The sequence below is a fragment of the Lactuca serriola genome, chromosome 1 (assembly GCF_051521515.1).
Source record: "Lactuca serriola cultivar US96UC23 chromosome 1, Lser_US96UC23_V15, whole genome shotgun sequence".
NCBI classification, from domain to species: Eukaryota; Viridiplantae; Streptophyta; class Magnoliopsida; order Asterales; family Asteraceae; genus Lactuca; species Lactuca serriola.
Genome location: NC_136408.1, coordinates 64,227,406 through 64,252,902, shown reverse-complemented (window position 1 = coordinate 64,252,902; position 25,497 = coordinate 64,227,406). Strand labels below are relative to the sequence as shown.

At 38.9% G+C, this 25,497-nt stretch overlaps 1 protein-coding gene across 1 annotated transcript; it reads left to right on the top strand.

Annotated features, from left to right (window-relative positions):
* The first annotated feature begins 1,765 nt into the window (after window positions 1–1,765).
* On the top strand, window positions 1,766–13,959 carry LOC145069001 (threonine dehydratase 1 biosynthetic, chloroplastic-like). The gene is made up of 9 exons (XM_079015977.1): window positions 1,766–2,276; window positions 3,146–3,325; window positions 3,414–3,890; window positions 3,988–4,236; window positions 4,476–4,549; window positions 4,706–4,823; window positions 4,899–5,033; window positions 5,119–5,287; window positions 13,822–13,959. Exons 1-8 carry the CDS (start codon window positions 1,887–1,889, stop codon window positions 5,257–5,259), a joined length of 1,764 nt encoding a protein of 587 aa, XP_078872103.1. The 5' UTR covers window positions 1,766–1,886; the 3' UTR covers window positions 5,260–5,287; window positions 13,822–13,959.
* The last annotated feature ends 11,538 nt before the right edge of the window (window positions 13,960–25,497 follow it).

The following is a 25,497-nucleotide window of genomic DNA, read 5'->3' as shown; positions in this document are numbered from 1 at the left end:
TTCCTCCTAATAATTGAAAAAAGACACTACTCAGTTATTGTTGATTTTGGTTCCTGCATAAATACAAACCTTGCAGTGCGCATCGACCATATCACGTGCAAAAGCCTTACCAGCACCTTATATGATGCTTAATGTGGACGGGTGCAACGGAGCTGAAGGTCGGCAACGGCAACGTTGATGGAGGCAATCGTGATAACCAAGCGTAGGGTTTCTTGGTTATTATAGGCTCTGACTTTGATATCTTTTGTTTAAAGGGGGGATCGGTATCGATGGTGATGTTATATGAAACTGATAACCTAAATTAGTAGGATATTGATTGATCTTATTTTCTTTTACCATAATTAATTATAGTGTAGATTACTCTTATACCATTTTATTATTTATTAGTGATTTAATTATTTTCTAAATTTTCATTGGTGTATTTATTATTTATTAATTATAGTGTAGATTACACATAATACTTGCTAAAAATATTTGAACATATATATATATATATATATATATATATATATATATATATATATAGAGAGAGAGAGAGAGAGAGAGAGAAAGAGAGAGTTAGGTTCAAATATTTTCACTATCTATTGTGTACATGTATGATTGATTCTGGACCAATCATTTTAGTTATTTTAAGAAAGTAATTAATACATATTAAATGCTGAAGATGTAATTAATATTCATTATATCTTCAACATGTAATATACATTAATTACTTTCTTAAAATAACTAAAATGATTGATCCATAATCAATCATACATGCACACAATAAATAGTGAAAACAAAATATCCTATATATATATATATATATATATATATATATATATATATATATATATATATATATATATATATATAGGGTTAGGTTCATTTGAGACCACTTATATTTTGTGAGACCGTGAGACGCATTTGTTTATTTTTTTTAGTTAATTCATGTTCCGAAAATAATATTTAAAAAAAGAATTTTTTGATTTTTCCATTTATTTTGCATTTTAAAATTATTTTTAGAATATGTACAGTGTAATATTCTATTTAGAATATTTCACGTATTTTTCAAAAAAAAATAGAATTTTTTTTTTATTTTTTTTAACTTTTTTTTTTATTTTTTTTAGTTAATTCAAGTTCCGAAAATAATATTTAAAAAAAGAATTTTTAGATTTTTCCATTTATTTTGCATTTTAAAATTATTTTTTAGAATATGTCAGTGAAATATTCTATTTAGAATATTTCACGTATTTTTCAAAAAAAAAACGGATTTTTTTTTTATCTTTTTTATATTTTTTTAATATTTTTTTTAGTTAATTCAAGTTCCGAAAATAACATTTAAAAAAAGAATTTTTGGATTTTTCCATTTATTTTGCATTTTAAAATTATTTTTAGATTTGGTCTCACGGTCTCACAAAATTAGAATGGTCTCAAATGAACCTGAACCTATATATATATATATATATATATATATATATATATATATATATATATATATATATATATATATATATATATATATATATAAACAAGACAAAATATGCTACATTTTCGAGTCGTTAACACATAAACGATATAACAAAGACCTAGAACATATTTTAAACCCATGTTTCTAGCTAGCTATAGTAGTGTCCTTTGAAATTTATAAAGATATAAGAAAGACGTAGAACATATTTTAAAAAGAAAAACACATCCATGTTTGAATTCTAACATTTATAATATCTAATAAACTCTAACTAAAAATTTTGTATCTTATTATATATACACGATGATTCGATAAATAATTGTGGTTGGTGGAGTGGAAGACTGTAAGGTTTATTATAAAAGTTGGCAAGCTTCAAGTAATTAAGTATCCCTTAACTTCACCATCTTCACCGCCGTCAAACCACCGTCAATCAACGACAATGGCGGCTGTGACATATCCCTGTAACTTACTACCACTTCCTTACCTCAGTACGAGAACCACCACCAAAACAAGTGCTACTGTTTCCTTCTCCGTCACCGCCATGTCAAGATCGGTCTCTGCTACATCTACCGACGGTGTTGTCGCTGCCCCACCGCAGCCACTGCTACAGTTCTCTTTTGATTCACTGCAGTATGAACAGGGTAAGGTTGGAGCTGTGCCCGATGGTCGTGTCTCAGACTCGCCGCCGGTTGGTGCAATGGAGTACCTGACAAACATACTGACGTCGAAGGTTTATGAGGTGGCGATGGAGTCGCCACTGCAACACGCCGGGAAGCTGTCGGAAAAGCTGGGTGTTGATGTATGGTTGAAGAGAGAGGATACTCAGCCGGTAAGTGCATGTTTGGTAGAATTTGGTATTAGTTGCTTTTTTGTGTTCAGTCGATTGTTGTAGTACTCTACAGGAAAACAAAATATATAAAATGACAAAATCTCTATACAGTCTCATGAATAACAAAGTGTTGTTACTAAGCTGATAACTTAACAATATAAAAGACCTATCTCAATTATAGTGCAGTCCTTTTCTAAATTCATTATAAGTTTTACTTGACAAAACTCTTACAAATTGACAATTTATGTTATACATGCTGCTTCTAAATTTATACTCAATTTATATATTTTAGTCTTTTTAGAAAAATATGATGAACTTTATTATACATTTACTAGAATAAAAAATCGTTTACAAATCATTTTATATATATTACGATTAAAAAAGGTTTTTTACTAAAGACTGAGTAAGTCGTTTATAATTAATATTCTATTATATTACATATATTTTATTAATATAAGTCATCATCATGTAACCCATTTCGATTCTTTTATCTTTTAGTTTTGGAACTACTTCGTAAAACACGATAAGAAATAAGGTAGTTAATTTCATAGCAACATTTCGATTCTTTTATCTTTTAGTTTTGGAAATACGTCGTAAAACACGACCAAAATGCCTTTTAAAAAGATTACCCGTTACCCCTATCCTATTTTTTATAATACTAACGTATTGGGACTTTAAACCCCATGTTATCGGAATGTTTAGAGTTTCGTGTTCTGAAAACCTTATTTGATTATTGATATTGAATAGTCAAATTAGGCCAACCAGTTTCATAAAATGCGTCATTAAAGATAAAGTTAATTGAATTTTTATTACTTTGTATAGTAATTAGATACTTAATTACTGACTCTAATTACAAAATGATTTTATAGGTTTTCTCCTTCAAACTTCGTGGAGCATATAACATGATGGCAAAGCTTTCAAAGAAACAACTCGCAGAAGGCGTCATCTGTTCTTCAGCTGGTAATCATGCTCAAGGTGTTGCATTAGCAGCCAAGAAACTGGGCTGCGATGCAGTTATCGTTATGCCAGTTACCACGCCACATATCAAGGTTTGATTTTAATTGCATGTTTCACACGTTATACGATCGAACGCTTGCTTTATGAACTTATCTTCTTACTTAACGTTATGTTGATCAGTGGCATTCTGTTAAGAGACTTGGCGCAACAGTCGTTCTTGAAGGCGACTCATATGATGAAGCTCAAGCGTACGCTAAGAAAAGGGCGATAAAGGAAAATCGGACCTTCATTCCTCCTTTCGATCACCCAGATGTAATCTCTGGTCAGGGAACTGTGGGAATGGAGATCGTGCGCCAGCTGCAAGGCCCAATCCACGCCATATTTGTGCCGGTGGGTGGTGGCGGTTTGATCGCCGGTATTGCTGCCTACGTGAAGAGGGTTTCCCCTGAGGTTCGGATCATCGGAGTTGAACCCGCTGATGCAAACGCAATGGCGTTGTCATTGCACCATGGTCAACGGGTCATGCTTGATCAAGTCGGTGGCTTTGCAGATGGTGTTGCTGTCAAGGAGGTTGGAGTTGAGACGTTTCGTTTATGCCGGGAACTGATCGACGGAGTTGTTCTTGTCAGCCGTGATGCCATCTGTGCATCCATAAAAGTAAGCCATTAATTACCAGTTTCTGATCATCGTGTTGAGTTATTCTCTCTTTTAGGGTTATAAATAAATAGTATATATGTGTGTGTTTGTGTTGAAGGACATGTTCGAGGAAAAAAGGAGCATTCTTGAACCAGCTGGTGCTCTTGCTCTTGCTGGAGCAGAAGCTTATTGCAGATTCTATAACCTTAAGGATGCTAATGTTGTAGCCATAACCAGTGGAGCTAACATGAACTTCGATAGATTGAGATTGGTAACTGAGCTTGCAAATGTTGGTAGGCAACGAGAGGCTGTGCTTACTACTTTCATGCCAGAAGAGCCTGGAAGCATTAAAAAGTTCTACAATCTTGTAAGTAAACAACACAACAAACGAACAAAACATGTTACGTTTAGCTTGCATTAAGAGAAATATGTCAATGTTTTTTGTCCACAAAGTGGATTAAGATTTGACATCGACTCACTTTTGATCCTTAGCTTTATTAATACCCTTCTCACATACACTCATGTCCCATGTATGCTTGTACGTAACAAACGTTGCACTTGATTTAAGTGAAAATCGATGACTAACAATAATTAACTTGTTTGCAGGTTGGAGCGATAAGTATCACCGAGTTCAAGTATAGATATGATCGTAACAAAAAACGAGCTCTAATTTTATACAGGCAAGATCGAATTTCATAATTTCGAGTCTTAAAATTCCCTACACTTTTATGAGCTAGGTGTGCTATTTTTAGCACGTTAATTAAGCTCATCTGAGGAATGTTACATATAATTGAAAGAGCAAAAAAAAAATCAATTTTCTTTTTGTTCATATATAGTGTTGGCGTTCATACAAAGAGCGAACTTCAAGCCATGATTGAGAGGATGAAGTCTTATCAACTAGATACGTTAGAATTCACGCACAACGACATGGTTAAAGACCATTTGCGACATCTGGTACCATCTTTATTAATTCATATAAACTTTTTTCTTTACCTCGAAATTAAAACTAAAACTAATTTGAATCTTCAGATGGGTGGTCGATCAAACGTTGAAAATGAGCTTCTTTGTCGATTTATTTTTCCTGAGAAGCCTGCAGCTTTAGTGAAATTCTTGGACGTTATTAGTCCACGTTGGAATATTAGCTTGTTACATTATCGTGCACAGGTTAGTTTTTGGTAACACTTACACTCTTTATTGATCACAGTTTTGTTATTAAAGATTCTAATTATAAGTTTTACCATTCTAAAAGGGAGAAGCGGGTGCAAATGTACTGATCGGGATTCAAATTCCGACAACTGAATTAAATGAGTTTCGTAGTTGTGCCAACGATCTTGGATATGACTACGAAATCGAAAGCGATAATGAAGGATTCCAGCTTCTAATGCGTTGATGACTCTGGTTGACAAGAAGCACTGCAGGTGATTTTGTAAATATATATATGGTTAAATGTATATTTATGGAGCCATTTTTTCGTTTATTTAATAATCTATATAACGAAATTAAATGGACTTCAATCGGTTATCGTTCATGCAATAAAGATGATTTTTCACCTTATATGGTGCGACTTGCACGCAAATAAAAAATATAGTTAACTATTAGTTTTATTAACTGTAATAATATAGTTAACTATTAGTTTTATTAACTGTAATAATAAGTTTATATCATTAATTACTTCTACTATTGATTGATGATTTTATAGACCGTTTTATGTTTTATGTTGCATAAATTGTATATCAAAACATATGTTGATTTTTATATATATCAAATAAAAAAGTAGTATCAAAAAATAAATATTATAACTTTCGATGATTTTATTGACTGTTCTAAATTGTACAATTATATATAAAACATATGTTGATTGGTATATAAAACAAATAAGAAATAATATGAAAAAATATTTTAATAACATAAAAACATTACAACATTTAGTATAATATTTACATATAACAAAACTTATTAAACATTTATAAATCATTTAAAAGGAATATTTACAAATCAACATACAGTTGATATATAGAAACATTGTTATAAAAAAATCGTATTGAAATAACCATTGAAGCGACAAAACTTATTTTGTCAACTCTTTTCATATTTGAATCAAGGATATTTTCAAATATATTTTGATCAAAACTTATTTATATAGTACAAATATAGTTATAGTATGTATAAATAAGTGGAAAAAAAACATTGAATATTAATAATTATAACTTAAAGAAAAAAAAAACTCTTGAATGTGGTGGAAAATAAAAAGCCATGATTATTTATATTAAATTTGGAATCAAAACCACATTTATAGAAAACTCTTGAGTTGCATAGGAGTTTCAAACACTTGAGTTGTATGCAATAATAGTATAAATATTTAAAATTATATGTTATAATAACAATATTATTGGAATTTATCATTAAAATACACTAAGTTCTAACTAATTTTATAATTATTTTAAGTATACAATAAGAAAGATATAATAATTTGTGTTTGAATTGAATTAAATAAAATTTAAAATTTTAATAATAATTATAGGTAATTTTAAATGATTTCGAAATAATTTATTTAAGTATTTTTATTTCATTTATTATTATTATTATTATTATTATTTCAAATAACAATAATTTTTTAATAAAATATAATCTGTTTTGTAGTTTTAACTTTATTTTAAATTATTATTATTTTTACTTAATTAAAAACTATTTGTTTGAAAAAATTTCATTATTATATTTTTAAAAGTTATCGTACGTACTTCGGTATTGTACTTTTTATTTTGTGCTTAAAGCTATGAAATATTGAAAGAAAATGAAGGTTCCAAATAAAATAGGGATTTGAAATTCAAAGCTATAGTAAATGTTAAGTATTAAGACCAATTTTTAAAATAAAATAAAAAAACATGTTAAGAATGGGTTAGGAAGTGGTGAGTGTTACATGATATTTTTATCGCATATATTTTTTTTATAAAAGTCTTAATATTTTCTTTATATTTACTTTAACTTTACGGTGAACAACGAATAGAAAAAAGGAAATTGACTAATGTAATAAGATATAATAGATTACTTATTTTTAGTACTATAAAAACATTTAAAAAAAATGGAAACATACATATAATTTTGCGAGAACATAATTAATTTATTTTTATAGCACATAAATAATCTTTGGTTTTGAACAATAAAGGCATATCATATTTAAAATCATTCGTTCTAATTCGTCATTATCACCAACAATTGGGAATAATAATTATAAACTTCTTTTAACAAAATCAATTATCAAAAGTTCCATCAATGTTATTTACAACAGAATAAACGATAGAAACTAACATAATATATAACTAATAACATAAAATACATGTTGAATAATGTTCTCTTAGATTGAAAAATGAATTGTCTTAACATAAAAGAGAAAGATGACATAAAATGCATACATGTTAACAAAGTTAATTGCTCTAATTAATAAATAGCTTAAAGGTTGATTTACCAAAAGCTCATGAGAAGTGATTATCAGTCTCACTTCATCATCTTGTGATTATTAAAAGATCAATAACACATAAAATTTAAAAATTGCCTCAAGTATACCTTTACACTTACTCAAACGTGAAGGTTGGTTAATATATAAAACTTTACATGCACCAAATTTGTATTTAATTGCATTTACATTTGGAAAAGTGGCAATTGTTCTCTTACATCTATGAAACCATTCGCATAACTCTTCAAACTCTACCAATATAATCCATCATTATGTGTTGACATACATGCAATATGCAAGCTACAATGTTCTTATATAAGCTAAACATTTCATTTAACCCATCAATTAAATAGAATGATTTGAAGAGTTTGGGAAGTTACAAATCACAACATTTCAATTAATCATAAATTAAATTATATTAGTTGAATAGTCTTGGGAGTTTCAAATGCATGAGGTTAAAGGAAAAATGTTAGCTTTATAAGATATATAGATAGATATAGATATATAGATTTGAAGAACATTTTTTTCCTGCACGTCAACCTAAACTACTCTTATTCTATATCTAAATCTATATCTATGTTCCAAGTAGGATTTCAACTAGCGCGTGACATCCCCAATTTCACGGCCAGAAAGGACCGATTTGTTTATACTTTGTTTTTTTTTAAATCAGAGTAATCTTTCAAAGAAAACGGTAGTGAAATTTATTCACAAAACAAAATATGATAAGAATCTATCAAAGCATTTCTTAAAGAAATGTATTTTCATTATATAACAAAATCTCGGGATGTCATGTTCCGATACAAACACATAAGCATAAACATAACATACATTTATTTACACTAGTGATTTACATCTCCTTTAATCTCTCAGTGAAATATGTCTTCGTATTGATACCTGTGATACAAAGAAAACTGAGTGGGTCAGGCTTGGGAGCTTGGTGAGCATATAGGGTTTTCATCCCACAATGTTATATATATATATATATATATATATATATATATATATATATATATATATATATATAACATTCAAACTTATATATATATATATATATATATATATATAACATTCAAACTTGTACAATTTCACCATATAAAGGCAACTCTTATCCCACCCCCATCGATCCTCACAACGACACGATCTAAACTTTCGTATCTAAAATTTTCCTCTTTACCTGATCCCTACTTACGGATCTAAAACTATCCTCTTCACCCGATCCATACTCACGGATCTAAAACTAACATTTTCACCTGATCCATACTCACGGATCTAAAACTAACCTTTTTACCTGATCCATACTCACGGATCTAAACTACCTGATCCATACTCACGGATCTAAAACTAACCTCCTAATCTGATACATACTCCCGGATCAATAATTGTACCCAATCCATACTCCCGGAATAGGGACAATTAACTATACCTTAATCCTGACCTGATCCATACTCCCGGATCAATAACTATGCCCAATCCATACTCCCGGACTAGGGACAATTAACTTAGTCTTAATGCATACTCCCGGACTAATAACATGTTTTATCTCTTTACCTGATCCATAATCCCGGATCTAAAAATAACCTCTTGGTCTAATCCATACTCACGGATCTAACACTAGCCTCTTGATCTGATCCCTACTCACGGATCTAAAACTAACCTCTTGATCTGATCCATACTCACGGATCTCATCTACCCATGTCCTACCCAACATATTTGTAGTTACAAAATACATATACAGTTTAACTCATTAAAACCTATATAGTTCATCCATTCCACCAGCATCTCAAATAAACAACAATATATAAACACATAACACACATTTCATAGCGAATAATTCATACTTATGTGTTAGAAGAAAGTAAATATACAGTTACTTGATCAGAAGATGATCGGACAGCACTACGGCTTGCAATGGTAGTATTCTTCTATGAAACCGGAATATCTTCACACACTGGACTTCTCGCGGGCAGAGCTTCGGCTCGAAAACTCTTTTCTTCTCGGGATCTTCGGGCTTCGGGACTTGCTTTGGGTCTCGGGGTTGATACCGGGGCTTCGGGGGGTTAAAATAGGGCTTAGAGAGTGTATCGGGAGTGGGAAAGAAGAGATGGAGCAACCATAATCGGCTGGCCCTTGATTTCTATTTATAGGGAAAATTCTCATTTTCCACGTCGTGAACAGTACTTCCACGTCGTGGGCTTGATCGTCAATGCATGCGTTATCGCAAGTTGGGTCTGGCAGACTCCAGGAGGCGTCAAAAGACATGCCACGCCGTGCCACTGATTTCACGTCGTGGTCTCTGACAGTCTTGGGGTTTCGCGCCCCGAACTTCAGAAATTGATAACTTTCGCATACGAACTCCGTTTTCGACGTTCTTTATATCGGCGCGTATGTGAGATTATGCTCTTCAACTCTCATTCAGAATTCGTCGGCTAATTTTGACTCTATTTTTAATATATTGTTAATATATCATTTTTAGTAGGCCGGTACAGGAAAACTCTGTTCGCAATTCATAACTCCTTCATTTGAGCTCCGTTTTCGTCTGTCTTTTTACCGTTGCACAACTATTAACGATATCTTCGGCTCTCGTTTAGATTTTTTGGCTAGAAATCACTCGATCTTAAATCGAGTATTCGGGCTGCATACCGCTAAGCTGAAACTTCGGAAAATCATAACTTCTTCATGCGAAGTCAGATTTGGGCATTCTTTTTATGTACGCTCTCGGTTTAACGAACACTACGAATTTCATTTAGATCACTAAGGCTAATAATCGCTCCAACGTAAATTCACTCTTTACATCATTCAGTGTCGTGCCGATTCTATCGCGAAACTTCGACAGGTCATAACTTCTTCGTTATAACTCGGATTTCGGCGCTCTTTATATGTACGGAATCCTTGTAACATATACTACAACTTAGTTAGTATTATTCATTCTAAGTAATCTTCTATCAAAAATTCATTTTCGACACTTATTGTCTCTTAATTGACTAGCCCTGATTTACGAGCGTTACATATCGACTTTATGAGTGGATGATTGTTCGTCATGCGTCAGGGCCAATGGCCTTTTGGTATTTGAAGAACAATAAAACAAAACGTGTAATTCCTTTTACAAACTATTTTATTGCATAGATAAAAAATGTTTCTATACAGTGGCGAGTCTAGAACTAAAAACCACATGATTCATAAGTGAAACCGATAGAAAATAAGAAAAAAAAATAAAAAAAAAAATACTAGTTTCCGGTCCGGATCAGGTTATAATAACATGATAGAAAATGTAAAAAAACAAAAATAAAAAATAGTATTTTAGATAGTATGCTCTTTTAATTTCAACCAATTTAATTTACATAATAACATTTGATATTTGATTGTTATGTCGAATCAACAAGTAGTGAACTTAAACCAACTTTTATATGCTTATGTTGATCATTATCTTCTTAGTACTTTAATTTATCATTCATTTAGAAAAAAAAAAACTTGAATAAATACATTTTTTATTCTAATTTGTGAAACAAATGACAATTATCAAATCAACAATTAACAAACACAATTCTAAAACTTGGAAGTGAATGAAACTAAACAAGTCCAAAGAACCAATTGCTAAAATCATTGACAAATCCACCCTTGTTAATGTGAACTATGAATCAAAGGCTTGGAATTTGGATGTGAATTTAAATAAAGTATCAAAAAATACCAAATAGATGAAAAATGAATTTTCAAATTCTCAATACATTAAGAAAATAGCCCTTTTGAATCAAATAATAAAGGTGTTGGAACTTGGAACTTGGAAAACAATCAACATTTGTCATTAATCATATACATTAACAAAATCGTCAATGTTAGTGAATCAGTAAAAAAATTCAAATAACAATGAACATTGGAAGTGATTAATTCAACGTAATTAAACAAAGTTAAAAAGACCTTAAACCAAAGACAAAAGTAGTATAATTGTAAATTAAGAATTGTACAAACCTATTGGAGTATGAGTTTGGCCGGCCGGTCGATGGTGTCGTAGGAAGAAGGCGGGCAGGCAGACGACAGGAGTCGACTGGTTGAGGGCGCTGAGAGCGTTGAAGGAATCAATCACATTCAGAGTGACCTTCGTAATCGTTTTAAATTTTTATGTATTCTTTGATTTTTTTTTGTTTAATTACAAATTTTTAATGGACCATTGTTTTTTGGCTTACTAGACACGAATCGGGTATCTGATTGGGTATTGAAATATAAATTTTAGGCTTCCAATTTTTTTTCTTTCTAAATACTATCAAGTAGTTCACTCAAAATTTGTAAGGTGGGTCACAATTTTTTTGTTAAATAAATCTCTACATTATGTAAAACCCACCTTCACCAAACATAAACTCACCACTGTTTCTATAGTATGGAGATTGAAAAAATAATCATAAATGCCAATGATTTAACCGAAATAATCAAAAAGCTTTTGTTAGGAAGTAAATAGGATAACTTACAAAACTATATACACATAAAGATATAGTATTTACGTCGTTCGATCAAAATGGTCTACCTTAACCAATAGGAGGAAGTATTCTTATTCAAGAGTTCTTAAACATATATTACAAGCACTATTTCGTAGAAATTCGACCAACTCTCTAGAATTCAAGATACCACTACCAAACATCCTTATTTCTAAATGTAAGATCGGAGTCAAAACCTTAATGGGTCAATCCCCTCAGTCCATATGTCGATAAAAAAATGTCAACCAATCACAAGTCCTCATACAGCTGCTTCTAGATTCTTCAACCTTTGACTTTGGGGAGCACCATTACACCAAAGAGATCTTTCTCTCACCAAGAGAGCTTTCAGCCACCACAGAGAGCACCTGTAATGCCCGAATTGCCAGGAATTTCTTTTGCTGCTTAATCTAATAATAATATTAATAGCATGATCATGGTAGAGGGTCGTATGTTGGGCATACATAGTGTACGCACGACATACAAGCGAAGCAGGGAAGCCCCTGCGTATGCTGGGCGTAAGCTGGCCAGATGCAAACCCTAAATTTTAGGGTTTGCACCTTATATAAACACCTTAAGTTTGTCCCAACCTTCATTCTCTCAGCCTCCACTGTCCCTAAAGTGTTAAACTCGAACCCTAAGCCTCTTGCATGCATTTTGAGCTAATCTTGAGCATTTTTGGTGATATTTGGTGATTTTGAAGAAGAAGGAGTTTGAAGGAGTAAGAACATGAAGAGGGCTTGTAGTTCCAAAATTTTAGCATCATTTCTGACTCATTTGAGCTATAAATCTTTAGCCTTGACCATTGCATGCTTAGATCTAGTTTTGGGGTGTTTTATGTTGCATTTTGGATCCATAGTTGAGGTTTCTTGAGTTTTAGAAGTTCCAGTTCATATGCGTTGTCCTTTTAGGCTCTCGGAAGTGTTTGAAGCCATAAAAATCAGGCCTTGTTGGTTTAGCCTCAACCATGCAAGTGTTAGATGACCACAAAGTGTGATTATGGACTTAAATCATGTATTAATCCCTATCCATGCATGTAAAAGCATAAAGTTTATAACTTTATGGTTTAGGACGTCTTTAAGGGCTTGGATCTATGTTCTGGACGTTAGGACTTAACTGATTAAGTTACATTGAAGCTTCTAAGGTGGCTGTCTAGTACACTGGGCATACCCCTGGTAAGTTGCACATACTGGGCCAACCTCCAGTATCTGGTCAAGGCCAGCGTAAGTTGGATGTACGTGCCAAGTACACTACGCGTACGCATGTAGTGGGTCAAATGTGGTTTTCGGGCATTAGAATTTTGGGCCTGGATTTGTTGGGCCTCAAGTCCACCTGTGGATTAAGGCCTCTGGGCCTAGGCCTAGTATTTATGGTATTGGGCCTTGTTGTGCCTTAAATCTTAGTTGGATGGACTTTGACATTTTAGTTTAAAAGTTGCGCCTTGGAAGCAAGAGGCCTAATAGGGCATAGATTAGGGAACCTTGCCTTATGTCATGAATCAGGGTTTGGGTCGTGGGGGCAGGTTTAGATCCAATGTCTAATTAGGAAGTTTGTTGTGCTATAGGGAGAGGAGTTCCGAGTCATCCAAGGAGTACGATTTGACATTCGTAGTTGAGGTGTGTCTTCCTTCGTGAATGTTATGGGTCGAAGGCACCAAGGCCGACCATTTATTCATTATATAGATGATGGTTCACGTATTGCTTGATGACTATGTGACAATTGTGTGACAATCATCATGGTTCACGTATTGCTTGATGACTATGTGATTTATGTATGTTATTACATGGTAGTGGTAGGGGTGAAATAGACCTCGTAACCGGTTGAAATAAACCGGAGGGTATGTCGGGCACCCAAATATGCCTGGCAAGGTAGGTCGGGCACTCAGATATGCCTGACAGGGTAGATCGAGCACCCATATATGCTTGACAGGGTAGGTCGGGCACCCAGACATGTTTGACAGTATGTTTGTGTTATATATGGTATGGTGGTGGTGGGGGGAACTCACTAAGCTTTGTGCTTACTATTTTGGTTTGTATTTCAGGTACTTCCGGCTCAAAGGTGAAGGGGCCGACTTGATCACAACGTATCACACTATGATTTTCCACTGTAGGGATTTTGGGACTTATGCTCTGATAATGTTTTTCCACGAATTGTCTTGATTATACAGTATAACTATTTTTTGTTTTCGTGATCTTGGAATCAATGATGTTTTATGTTTGTGATTTGGTAAACTTAAAAATGAAATTTTTGAGTCGTATTTTTTTGGGATGTTACAAGTTGGTATCAGAGCCTTGGTTTGAGGGATTCGGACATACTCTTGGGTGTGTTTGAACTCAAATCGAGGGTTTGATAGATTTTCATAAGAAAAATATATTTTCAAAAAATTAAAGACTTTTATAAAATACAAAATGTGTTATGCGTGCAATAGGTCGGGCTTAAGTAAGTTTTCCCCAAGATACCTATACATGTTATCTGCTATGAATTGGTTTATGAATATGTGAACTACATGATAGTTAGAACTAGGGATCGGCTCAAGTTTTGCATGATAATATGCTAGGAGAGATGCCCTAGATGCCTGCTATAGGAGCTTGTAGGCTTACATGCTAGCTCTGATTTCTTTGTGATAAAATTGCCTGATTAGGGTATGGTTTCTTCTTGTTACCAGAAACCCGAATGATGCTTGCTTTGTGCATCTAAGAATTCCAACTAAATTAAGTTAAATAGTGAGAAAATGCGCCAAGTTACATGTTATGCGGACCAAATAATTTTAGAAGGTTAGGTTTGGCTGTACTGCGCAGCTCTTGTTTAAGTCCAACTGTTGTAAAGTAAGACCTCTCATTCGAAGAATTATCTATTTTAGTAATATGTAACTGTGTTCGTACGCTAGTTAGAAGAAATCATGGGAGTCCTTTCAGTAGCTGAGGGTGGTGTGTGGAAAGAGTTGTGTCCTAAGGGGGTGTCTAGGCAAAAATTAGGGCCATGAGCCTTACCTGGTTTCGATTGTATGTTTGGATAGGACATGACCTGTAAGATTCAAAGAAATCCTCAAGGAAAGTATGTATAGATGTGGCAGGTAGTATGGGCCCGTACTACTGAAATCAGAGGATTCGTACTCGATTCGGGGAGTGCCACGAGGAAGCCATGAGAACTTGTAGAATGTGAGATCTCGTCATTTGTATTCATGATCATGATGATTGTATGGTTTGTTTCAGAATAGTGACGACACATCAGGGAGCAGGAGGTTCTAGATTTGGGTCTGGTTCGGGTACGGGTTCCGAGCCGTTTGATGATGGCCTGCGGGAGTTCATCGCATCTGAGATTACTAAAGGCATCCTTGACGCGACCCCGGTGATTTCAGGTCGATCAAGGAGGCTATTATCGAGCAGATGGAGGATCGCCTTAGGGCTTTCAGGAGTGATATGGAACCTAGCCAATCTGGGGCTCGCACGCTCTCCTTCAAGGATTTCAGATGGTGTGGAGCACCAAACTTCTTCAGGGTGAATGACCCCATTGCAGCTAGACGGCGATAGCAGACATCGAGTTTGCTCAGCTGACCAGCTTCTGCCCTAAGGGGTCGAAGGTTAGATTTGATGCAAGTTGTTTGAGGGAGCGGGACATGGACTGGTGGGAGGAGGTTGGGTATGCTTTAGGAGGTCCAGCCATTGAGTCCATGACCTGGCCAATTTTGTGACCAGGTTTCGGGCAGAGTTCGCACCGACAGTGGAGATTCAGCAGCTGGCCAGGGAGTTTTTGGACATGAGACAGACGATAGAGCCTGATGCGGTGATTACCGCCAAGTTCAGGTAGAGGGCCTTGTTTATGCCCCGGTATGCAGCTGATATGGAGATGAAGGAACCCCGATATCACGACATGTTGAGAGCAAACATTAGGGAGTTCGTCATTTATTCGGCGTGCCCGACTCTGGACGACATGATTGCCATGGCACGAGAGCGAGAGATTGATATGGAGCACATTGGGAAGAGGAAGGCAGAGCCTGGTCAAACTGTTGGGGTTTCAATGAAGAAACCCAAGGGACTCGACCCGAGGTAGAAGAGCCAGCAAAGCCGAAGCCTCTGTTGGAAATGCGGAAAACCACATGAGGGAGCTTGTAGGTCAAGGGGCTTAGACTGCTATAATAGCGGAAAGACTTGACACTTTAGCAGGGATTGTACTGCCCCTACTCCCACCCTTCAAACATCAGAACTGATTTGCTTTCATTGCAATCAGAGGGGCCACAAAAATACCCATTGCCTAAGTCTATCATCAGGAGCACCAGTGGTGGCGCCAGCTCCAGCGACCCTGCGGATCACAGATGACCGTCAGGGCAAGATGGATGCTCCAGTGGTGAGGAGCCAGGCCTTTCAGTTGAGCGCCGAGGAGGCGCGGGTCGCACCAGATGTGGTGATGGGTATGTTTCTTTCCTTAACTTTTATTTTATGTCAATTTTGATACTTATATTATATATGTTTTGTTCTAGGATCGTTTCCATGTGAATGATATTCCTGTTTTGGTATTGTTCGACTCGGGGCCCCCGATCTTTCGTATCTCTTATGCTCAACAAGAGGTTTTTCGGATCTCCAAGTGTGGTAAACTACCCGTTAGAGGTTGAGATTGCAGACGAGCAGTCCGTCCAAGCATCGAGGGTCCATCGGGATTGTGTTTTGAGGATGTGCGGAAAGCGCTACGCAACTGACTTGGTTCCAATCCTTCTACGCGGGAACAAGGTCATAGTAGGGATGCATTGGTTGAGCCCTAATGTGGCAGTGATTGATTGCGAGCACCAGCTAGTGCACGTGCGGACCCCAAGTGGGGGAGATTTAGTGGTCCAGGGAGAGGGAGCTCAGCTCTGCCCCATTTTATGTTTAGCTACTAGGGCCAGGCGCTATCTCCATTAGGGTTTCTCGGGGTTTGTCGCTTACGTTATGGATACTCGGGAGCAGGATAGAGCGACGGTTAATGGGGTGACAATTATCCGAGAGTACTTAGACGTGTTTTCGGAGTACTTATGCGGAGTGCCTTCAGAGAGGCAGGTGGAGTTCCGGATCGAGCTAGTTCCTGGTGCAGCCCCGATAGCCAAGGCACCATATCGATTTTGCCCCACTGGAGATGCAGGATTTGTCTCTCCAGATTCAGGATCTGTTAGACAAGGGATTTATCCGGCCAAGTAGCTAATCGTGGGGTGCACCGATCCTATTTGTGAAGAAGAAGGATGGGTTGCACCGGATGTGTATTGACTACCGGGAGTTGAACAAGCTAACAGTGAAAAACCGTTATCCAATCCCAAGGATCGATGATTTGTTTGACCAGCTTTAGGGGGCGTCTTGGTTTTCCAGGATGGATCTGCACTCAGGATACCACCAGATGAGGTTCAGGGAGGATAATGTGCAGAAGACAGCCGTTCGGACTCGATATGGCCATTACAAGTTCGTAGTGATGCCTTTTGGGCTCACCAATGACCTAGTCGCATTCATGGACCTCATGAACCGTGTGTGCATACCGATGTTGGATCGTTCGGTGATAGTATTTATTGGTGATATCCTGGTCTACTCCAAGACCTAGGAGCAGCATGAGGAGCATCAACAAGAGGTTTTGGATACCCTTAGGAGGAAGAGGTTGTACACGAAGTTCTTCAAGTGCAAGTTTTGGTTGTGCGAGGTGCAGTTTCTGGGGCACCTTGTCAACTAAGACGGTATTCTGTTCGATCTGGCCAAAGTGGAGGTTGTGATGAGATGGGAGGTCCTGAAGTCTCCATCTTATATTCGGAGCTTCCTTGGGATAGATGGATATTATCGGAGATTTATCCAATACTTCTCCAAGATAGCAGTATCCCTGACCCAATTGACAAAGAAGATTGTCGTTTTTCGCTAGGGGCCTGAGCAGCAGGCATCGTTTGAGACTTTATAGCAGAAGTTATGCGAGGCGCCAATTTCGACTCTGCCTGAGGGTGTCGAGGATTTCGTAGTTTATTGTGACGCGTCTATTCCAGGATTGGATGCGGTCATGATGTAGAGGGGGCACGTCATCGGGTACGCCTCGAGGCAATTGAAGCCTCACGAGGCGAATTACCATACACACGATTTGGAGTTGGGGGCAATGGTTTTCGACCTCAAGATTTGGCAACACTACCTTTATTGGGTCCGTTGTACTATTTACATGGATCACAAGAGTCTGAGGTACCTGATGGATCAACCAAATCTGAACATGAGGCAGCGTCGGTGGTTGGATGTGGTGAAGGACTATGACTGCGAGATTGTAACACCCGCAAATCCGGGCTAGTCAATTTAGAGGCAATAGGGGTCGAAAATGACTTTTCGACAAAAGATTATTTAGAATAAATAATCTTAACCAAGTTTTGGAATATGTCACAAGGTTTCCGTACATATAAGGAACGCCGAAATCCGAGTTATAACGAAGAAGTTATGGCCCGTCGAAGTTTTACGGCAAAACCGGCACGGCACCGGGAATCGTAAATAGTGAATTTATGATAGAGTGAGATTTAGCCTTAGCAATCTAAACAAAAGTTGTAGAATATGTTAAACTAAGAGCGTCGATAAAAAGAACGCCCAAATCTGACTTCGTATGAGGAAGTTATGATTTTTCTAAGATTCGGCTTAGCAGTGCACGACCCGAAACTCGAATTTTAGTTCAAGCGGTTTTTGGCTTACGCGACCTAAATGAGAGTTGAAGATCTCATTAATAGGAACTCAACGGTAAAAAGACGGACGAAAACAGAGTTCGTATGAAGGAGTTACGAATTCTTCGCGGTCATTTAACAGTCTAAACGTCTCCTACTGTTAAATTTGAGATCGGTCGAGAATTAGCCGACGGAGTCTAAATGAAAGTTGTAGATCTTGATTTTACCTACGCGTGGATATAAAGAACGTCGAAAACGGAGCTCGTATGCGAGAGTTATGATTTTTCTAAGTTTGAAGGCTGATACGCGATAGGGGGTGACGTGGCACCACCAGAATTGGACACGTGGCACCACCAGAAGGCCACCACATGGACCAACTCGGCGAGTAGGTCCCCCCTACTCGGCGAGTAGGCCAGTCAGCACCCCTATAAATAAAGGTGTCGGGTTCCCTCATTCTTCACACCTTCCTAAACTATTCTTTCTCTCTCTAGACTCTCTCTCTAGCCCCCTAACCCCCCCTAAAAGCCTAGGTAAACCCCCTAGCACCCGAAGGAAGCCCCGAGGCTCCCGGAGTCCCGAGAAAAGAGCCTTTTGGCTCGGGAACGCTGCTCCAGCGAAGCCCGGTTTTGCGAAAAACCCGCTGTTTTCTCGAAGGAAATTGTTTTGAGAGTATCGAAGCGCTGTCCGAGTGCTGAGTCACCACCTACTCCGGTGAGTGCATGGTCCCTTTCATCTTACACATAGATATGAAGTATTTTATTATTAATTACGTGCTATGTGTGCATATTGTTTGAATACTTGTTGTCTATGCTGGTGAAAGATTTTTATACATGTTTTAAATGATGTAAACTGTGTAAAGTATTTTATATCTACATAATATGTTGGGTAAAACATGGGTAGATGAATGATGAGGGATAAAAGCTGAAATAGAGGAACATTAGTAGCATGGACCTACTGCCCTATAGGTATACATTGGCAGCAGTGGACCTAGTACCCTATAGATGAGCACTGGCAGCTGCGCCACAACCCGTAGATGTTTTAGATCTACGGTAAACGTCCTAGCAGCTGCGCTCTAAGGATAGTATCGGCAACTGCGCCTAATGGGGAGCCTTATGACCATGACAGTAGCGTTTAAAGGTCAATACCGGCAGAAGCACCTCATAGAAAATGTCACAATTCTGGCAGTTGCGCCTAAGTGACAAGATTAGCAGCTGCGCTTGACCAAAGTGTCATTGGCAACAATGGACTTCATGTTGTTTCCTTAGGAATGAATGAACGAGAAATAGTTGATTCTTAGGGGAGACCCTTAAAGAATAAAGAAGATAATGGGGATGGGTAATTGGGTTAATTGTTTGATGATTGAACATAATAATTATATTATTGTGGGTTGAAAACCCTATGTACTCACCAGGTTTCCCAACCTGACCCACTCAGTTTATTTACATCATAGGTGACGATATGAAGTGACATTACACTGAGAGATTTAAAGAGATGTAGATCACTAGTGTAAATAATTGTAAGTTCTGTTTATGCTTATGTTTCTGTATTAATGATGACATCCCAAACGTTTTAAAATGAAATAAATATGTTTCTTCGAAAATGTTTTAATAACGTATTTACCATGTTTTTCTGGGAACAAATTCCGCAACATTTTTATAAAATGAAGTACTCTGATTTTTATAAAGCATAAACAAAATTGGTCTTTTCTGGCCATGAAAATGGGGATGTCACAGAGATCCTTTACCACCCTTGGAAGGCCAATGTAATTGTTGATGCTCTTAGTCGCAAGGCAGTCGCGGCTCCGATCAGCTATATATGTATGAGGATAACAGTGGTGACTCTGGAGCGGATTCGGGAGGCTCGGTTGGAGGCTATGAAGGAGGAGCACAGGAAGAGGAGTACATTATGGGATAGATTTCCTCCTTGTATTATGATAGTTGTGGGTTAATGACACTCCATCATATAGTGTGGGTTGCGTACTCAGGCAGCGTGCGCCAAATCCTGATGGAGGAGGCGCACAAATCTATATTTTCCATCAATCCTAGGGCAACAAAGATGTATAGAGATCTTTATCATGATTATTGATGATCCTGCATCAAGCGGGATGTAGCCCAGTACGTCGAGAGGTGCTTGACCTACAGGAAGGTCAAGGCCGATCACCAGAAACCTCACAGCAAGATGCAACTGTTGGACATCCCCGTGTAGAAGTAGGAGGAGATTACAATGGATTTCATCACTACGTTTCCATGGATGGCACGAAGACTCGATACAAAATGGGTCATCGTGGATCGCCTGACCAAGAGCGCCCACTTCATTCTGATCCAGTATAGCATTTCTGCATGTATAGAGATCCAGTATAGCATTTCTGCACGTGGATCGCCTGACCAAGACCAAGATGTATAGAGATCTTTATCATGATTATTGATGATCCTGCATCAAGCGGGATGTAGCCTGGTACGTCGAGAGGTGCTTGACCTACAGGAAGGTCAAGGCCGATCACCAGAAACCTCACAGCAAGATGCAACCGTTGGACATCCCCGTGTAGAAGTAGGAGGAGATTACAATGGATTTCATCACTACGTTTCCATGGACGGCACGAAGACTCGATACAAAATGGGTCATCGTGGATCGCCTGACCAAGAGTGCCCACTTCATTTTGATCCACTATAGCATTTCTGCCAAGAAGCTGGCAGATATCTATATCAAGGAGGTCGTGGCTCGGCACGGGGTGTCGATTTCCGTGATATCCGACAGAGACATGTGATTCATTTCCAGATTCTAGAAGAAATTTCATGACGAGCTGGGTACTCGTCTGCAATTTAGCACAACCTTCCACCCGTAGACGGATGGTCAGAGCGAGCGGACCATCTAGACATTGGAGGATATGTTGTGGGCGAACGTTCTGGATTTTGGTGATAGTTGGGATACATATCTCCCATTGCTTGAATTCTCGTATAATAATAGCTACCAAGCCAGGTTCGACTGGCCTCCCTTTGAGATGCTTTATGAGAGGAAGTGCAAAACCTTGATATGTTGGGGTGAGGTCGGTCAGCAGGTCATGGGGAGTACCGAGTGGTACTCAATACGAACGAGATGATCCAACAAGTCCGGAATAGACTCCAGACGGCTCAGATTCGGCGGAAGAGCTACGCCGACAGACTTCGATCGGACCTAGAGTTTTAGGTCAGGGATATGGTCCTCCTGAAGGTGTCACCTTGGAAAGGTGTCATTCGCTTCAGGAAGCGGGGCAAGTTGAGCCCCAGGTATATCGGATCCTTTATGATTATAGCCCAGGTGGGCAAGTGTAACAACGTAAAATTTCCAATTAAATTTTTAATTTTTAAAAACCACAAAAATGTATATCACGTCATAATTTCAAATCCGAAACAACAGTGTTTTCAAAACAAATTCCCAAGATCTCTCAAAAGTGAACTCCATCGGTGTGAGTGTGTACAAGTCAAGTCGTCGCCTTCCCACGGTCCTCGCTGGTACCTGAGACATCAAACACAACAACTGTAAGCATAATGCTTAGTGAGTTCCCCAATATACCACATACCACAAGTACGCCTCTCGAGGCTAACCCGACCCTCCGGTCAAGATGTCTCAGCGGGACCCTCCAGCCCCACAGCTCGTTGGACCCTCCGGTCCGGTCATAGCTCATTGGGCCCTCTGGTCCGGTCTGAATCGTTGGACCCTCCGGTCCGGTCTATATAGTCATACAGCATACAAATAACACATAGCATAAAATCTCAAATATAACACATAATCTCATACATAGCACATAATACCCTCTGGTCAACTCAGAATACCACTCAAGGTACGTATAGTGAGAAGACTCACCTCGTGGAAAGTCTAAGATCTCGCGTACTCGCTATCTCCCAAAATCCAACGACGACTCTACCTCGCCTAATCATAAAAATATCATATTAATACTCAAAGACTTTCATAACAAAACTTTACCCCTTAACACCAATCCTCAGAGGGTAAAAGACCATTTTACCCCTCCTTGACCCAAAGTCCTCATGTTGACCAAAACCCTAAAAAGTCAACGAAAGTCAACCCTACGAGTACGCGGGGCGTACATCGCCAACCCATGGATCGGGATCTCCACCCAGTACGCTGCGCGTACTGGAAGTTACGCCCAGCGTAACCATCAGACTTTAGCATTCCTCATTTCTGGTCTTAATCGGTTAAGCCATTACTCCAACTTCTAGATCCGGCTCTGTTTATGCGTCTATACCCATAAAGTCGAGACCTTTAAGCCTTGGCTTGGCTGTAAAGGCTCCAACACTTCATAACATCACTCTATTCCAACTCAAGGGCCTAGATCTCATGCATGGTGCAATGTTCACGACCAAGATTGCATTTTTATGAGTCTACAACTCAAAATAGACCAGAAATACGAAGGATCTAAGCTTATGGAGACCATTTGCTCAAAAGTCTCCACCTTTGGGACTAAAACCCTAGAAAATGGTACATGAAGCATATTACAAGAACTATAGGACAAGATCCGAGCTTTTTACCTTGAAATGAAGCCTCAACCTTTGCTAAGCTCAGATCTGCACTTGAATACCACTTCTAGCCTTCCCCAATGAGCGCCTCTTCTCCTTTGCTACCTTGAAATGGCACCACCAAGCTTAGAATACTCACAAATGGCCTAAGAACGGTTGCACACTCTCTTTAGGGTTTCTCTCTGAGGGATGGTGGCTGAGAAGTCGAGCCACACATTCCTTTTATAGCCCTCCAAAAGAATTAGGGTTTTTAGGTCTGGACCGGTTACGCCCCGCGTAACCTTGGGTACGCCCAGCGTACCTGAGGGTGAACGCGTCCAAATGAAGTGCACGAGTACTCGCATCGTACACCTTGTACGCCCAGCGTACTCGCTAATCATACAACCCTAAAAGAGAACATAATAAGGATGAAGGGGTAAATAGAAGGGTACTTGGTTTTCGGGCTGTTACAATTCTCCCCCACTAGAACCAGACTTCATCCCCGAAGCTCATACCGAAAACAACTCTGGATACTGATCCCGCATCTCAGCCTCGGGCTCCCATGTCAGCTCGGACCCCTTCCGATGTTGCCGCTGCACTTGTACCAAGGGTACTTCCTTGTTCCTCAGAACCTTAACCCTTCGATCCCTGATTGCCACTGGCCTCTCCACATAATTCAGGCCTGCATCCACCTGAATATCATCCAAAGGCACCACGGCCGACTCGTCGGCGATGCATTTCCTCAACTGAGAAACATGAAAGGTGTCGTGGATCTGTCCCAATTCAGCGGGTAGATCCAACTGGTAGGCTACCCTGCCTACCCTAGCAATTACCCTGAAGGGTCCAATGTATCGGGGTCCCAACTTGCCCCTCTTCCTGAATCGTATCACTCCTTTCCAAGGAGAGACCTTTAGGAGCACAAGGTCACCAACCTGAAACTCGAGTTCGGACCGAATCATGTCCGCATAACTTTTCTGGCGACTCTGAGCAGTCAATAACCTCTGCCTGACCTGCTGGATCTGCTCAGTCGTCTGAAGCACTATTTCTGTACTACCCATCACACGTTGCCCTACCTCACCCCAGCAAATAGGGGTACGACATCTCCTCCCATACAACAGCTCAAAAGGTGGCATACCGATGCTCGAATGATGGCTGTTGTTGTACGAAAACTCGGCCAAGGGTAGATAGGTGTCCCAACTCCCTCCAAAATCCAAAACACATGCTCGAAGCATATCCTCAAGCGTCTGAATCGTCCGCTCACTCTGTCCGTCCGTCTGCGGGTGGTATGTGGTACTGAAATGTAGCCTCGTACCTAACTCCTCGTGGAACTTCTTCCAAAATCTGGAAGTAAATCGCACATCTCGATCTGAAACAATCGACAATGGAACCCCATGCCGCGATACCACCTCCCTCACATACAACTCTGCCAACCTCTCAGCAGAAGAGCTCTCACTGATAGCAAGAAAATGAGCGCTCTTTGTCAACCTGTCCACAATCACCCAAATTGCATCGACTCCTCTCGCAGTCCTTGGCAATTTGGTGATAAAATCCATGGTAACTTGTTCCCACTTCCACTCGGGAATCTCCAACGGTTGCAGCTTACCATGCGGACGTTGGTGCTTGGCCTTAACTTGGCGACAAGTTAGGCACCTCTCGACGAACCAAGCAACATCCTTCTTCATACAGGGCCACCAATACTCCTTCTTTAGGTCCAAATACATCTTGGTAGCCCCAGGATGGATTGAGAACTTCGATCGATGAGCCTCCTCCATCAAAATGGTACGCGTCCCGCCCACAAACGGTACCCAAATCCGACCCTGAAACGTCATAAGCCCCCGACTATCGGTAACGAACTCCGACACCTACCCAACAACCCGCTCCCGCTTTCGGTTCTCTGGTCTTGCAGCCTCAGCCTGGGCCCCTCGGATGGTGTCCAATACCAGAGTCATCACCGTCAACCTCATACAAATGCCTCGGATCGGGGCGCTCTCCGACCTGCGGCTCAAAGCGTCGGCTACGACATTAGCCTTGCCCGGGTGGTACAGGATCTCACAATCATAATCCTTCACCACATCCAACCATCTCCTCTAGCGCATATTCAGGTTTGGCTGATCCATCAAGTACTTTAAGCTCTTGTGGTCAGTGTATATCATACACCGAACCCCATACAAATAGTGACGCCAGATCTTGAGGGCAAATACTACAGCCCCCAACTCCAAATCGTGGGTGGGATATCTTGTCTCATGAGGCTTCAACTGCCTCGATGCATACGCGATCACATGCCCTCTCTGCATCAACACCGCTCCCAACCCCGATATCGATGCGTCACAATACACCACGAAATCCTCCATCCCTTCCGGTAGTGCGAGCACAGGGGCTTCGCACAACCTCTGGCGAAGGGTCTCAAACGAGGTTTGCTGCTCTGGACCCCATGAGAAAGTAACACCCTTCCGGGTCAACTTGGTAAGTGGCACAACAATCTTGGAGAAATCTCTGATAAATCTCCGATAGTAGCCTGCCAACCCTAAGAAGCTCCTGATCTCCGTAGGTGACCTCGGCACCTCCCAACTCATCACAGCCTCGATCTTGGCCG

Excerpts from the sequence above, each read along its gene's own strand:
- LOC145069001 (XM_079015977.1), top strand. The coding sequence starts at position 1,887 with ATGGCGGCTGTGACATATCCCTGTAACTTACTACCACTTCCTTACCTC. Across the intron at positions 3,326-3,413 it reads TTACCACGCCACATATCAAG|TGGCATTCTGTTAAGAGACT; the intron begins GTTTGATTTTAA and ends TATGTTGATCAG. Across the intron at positions 4,237-4,475 it reads TTAAAAAGTTCTACAATCTT|GTTGGAGCGATAAGTATCAC; the intron begins GTAAGTAAACAA and ends ACTTGTTTGCAG.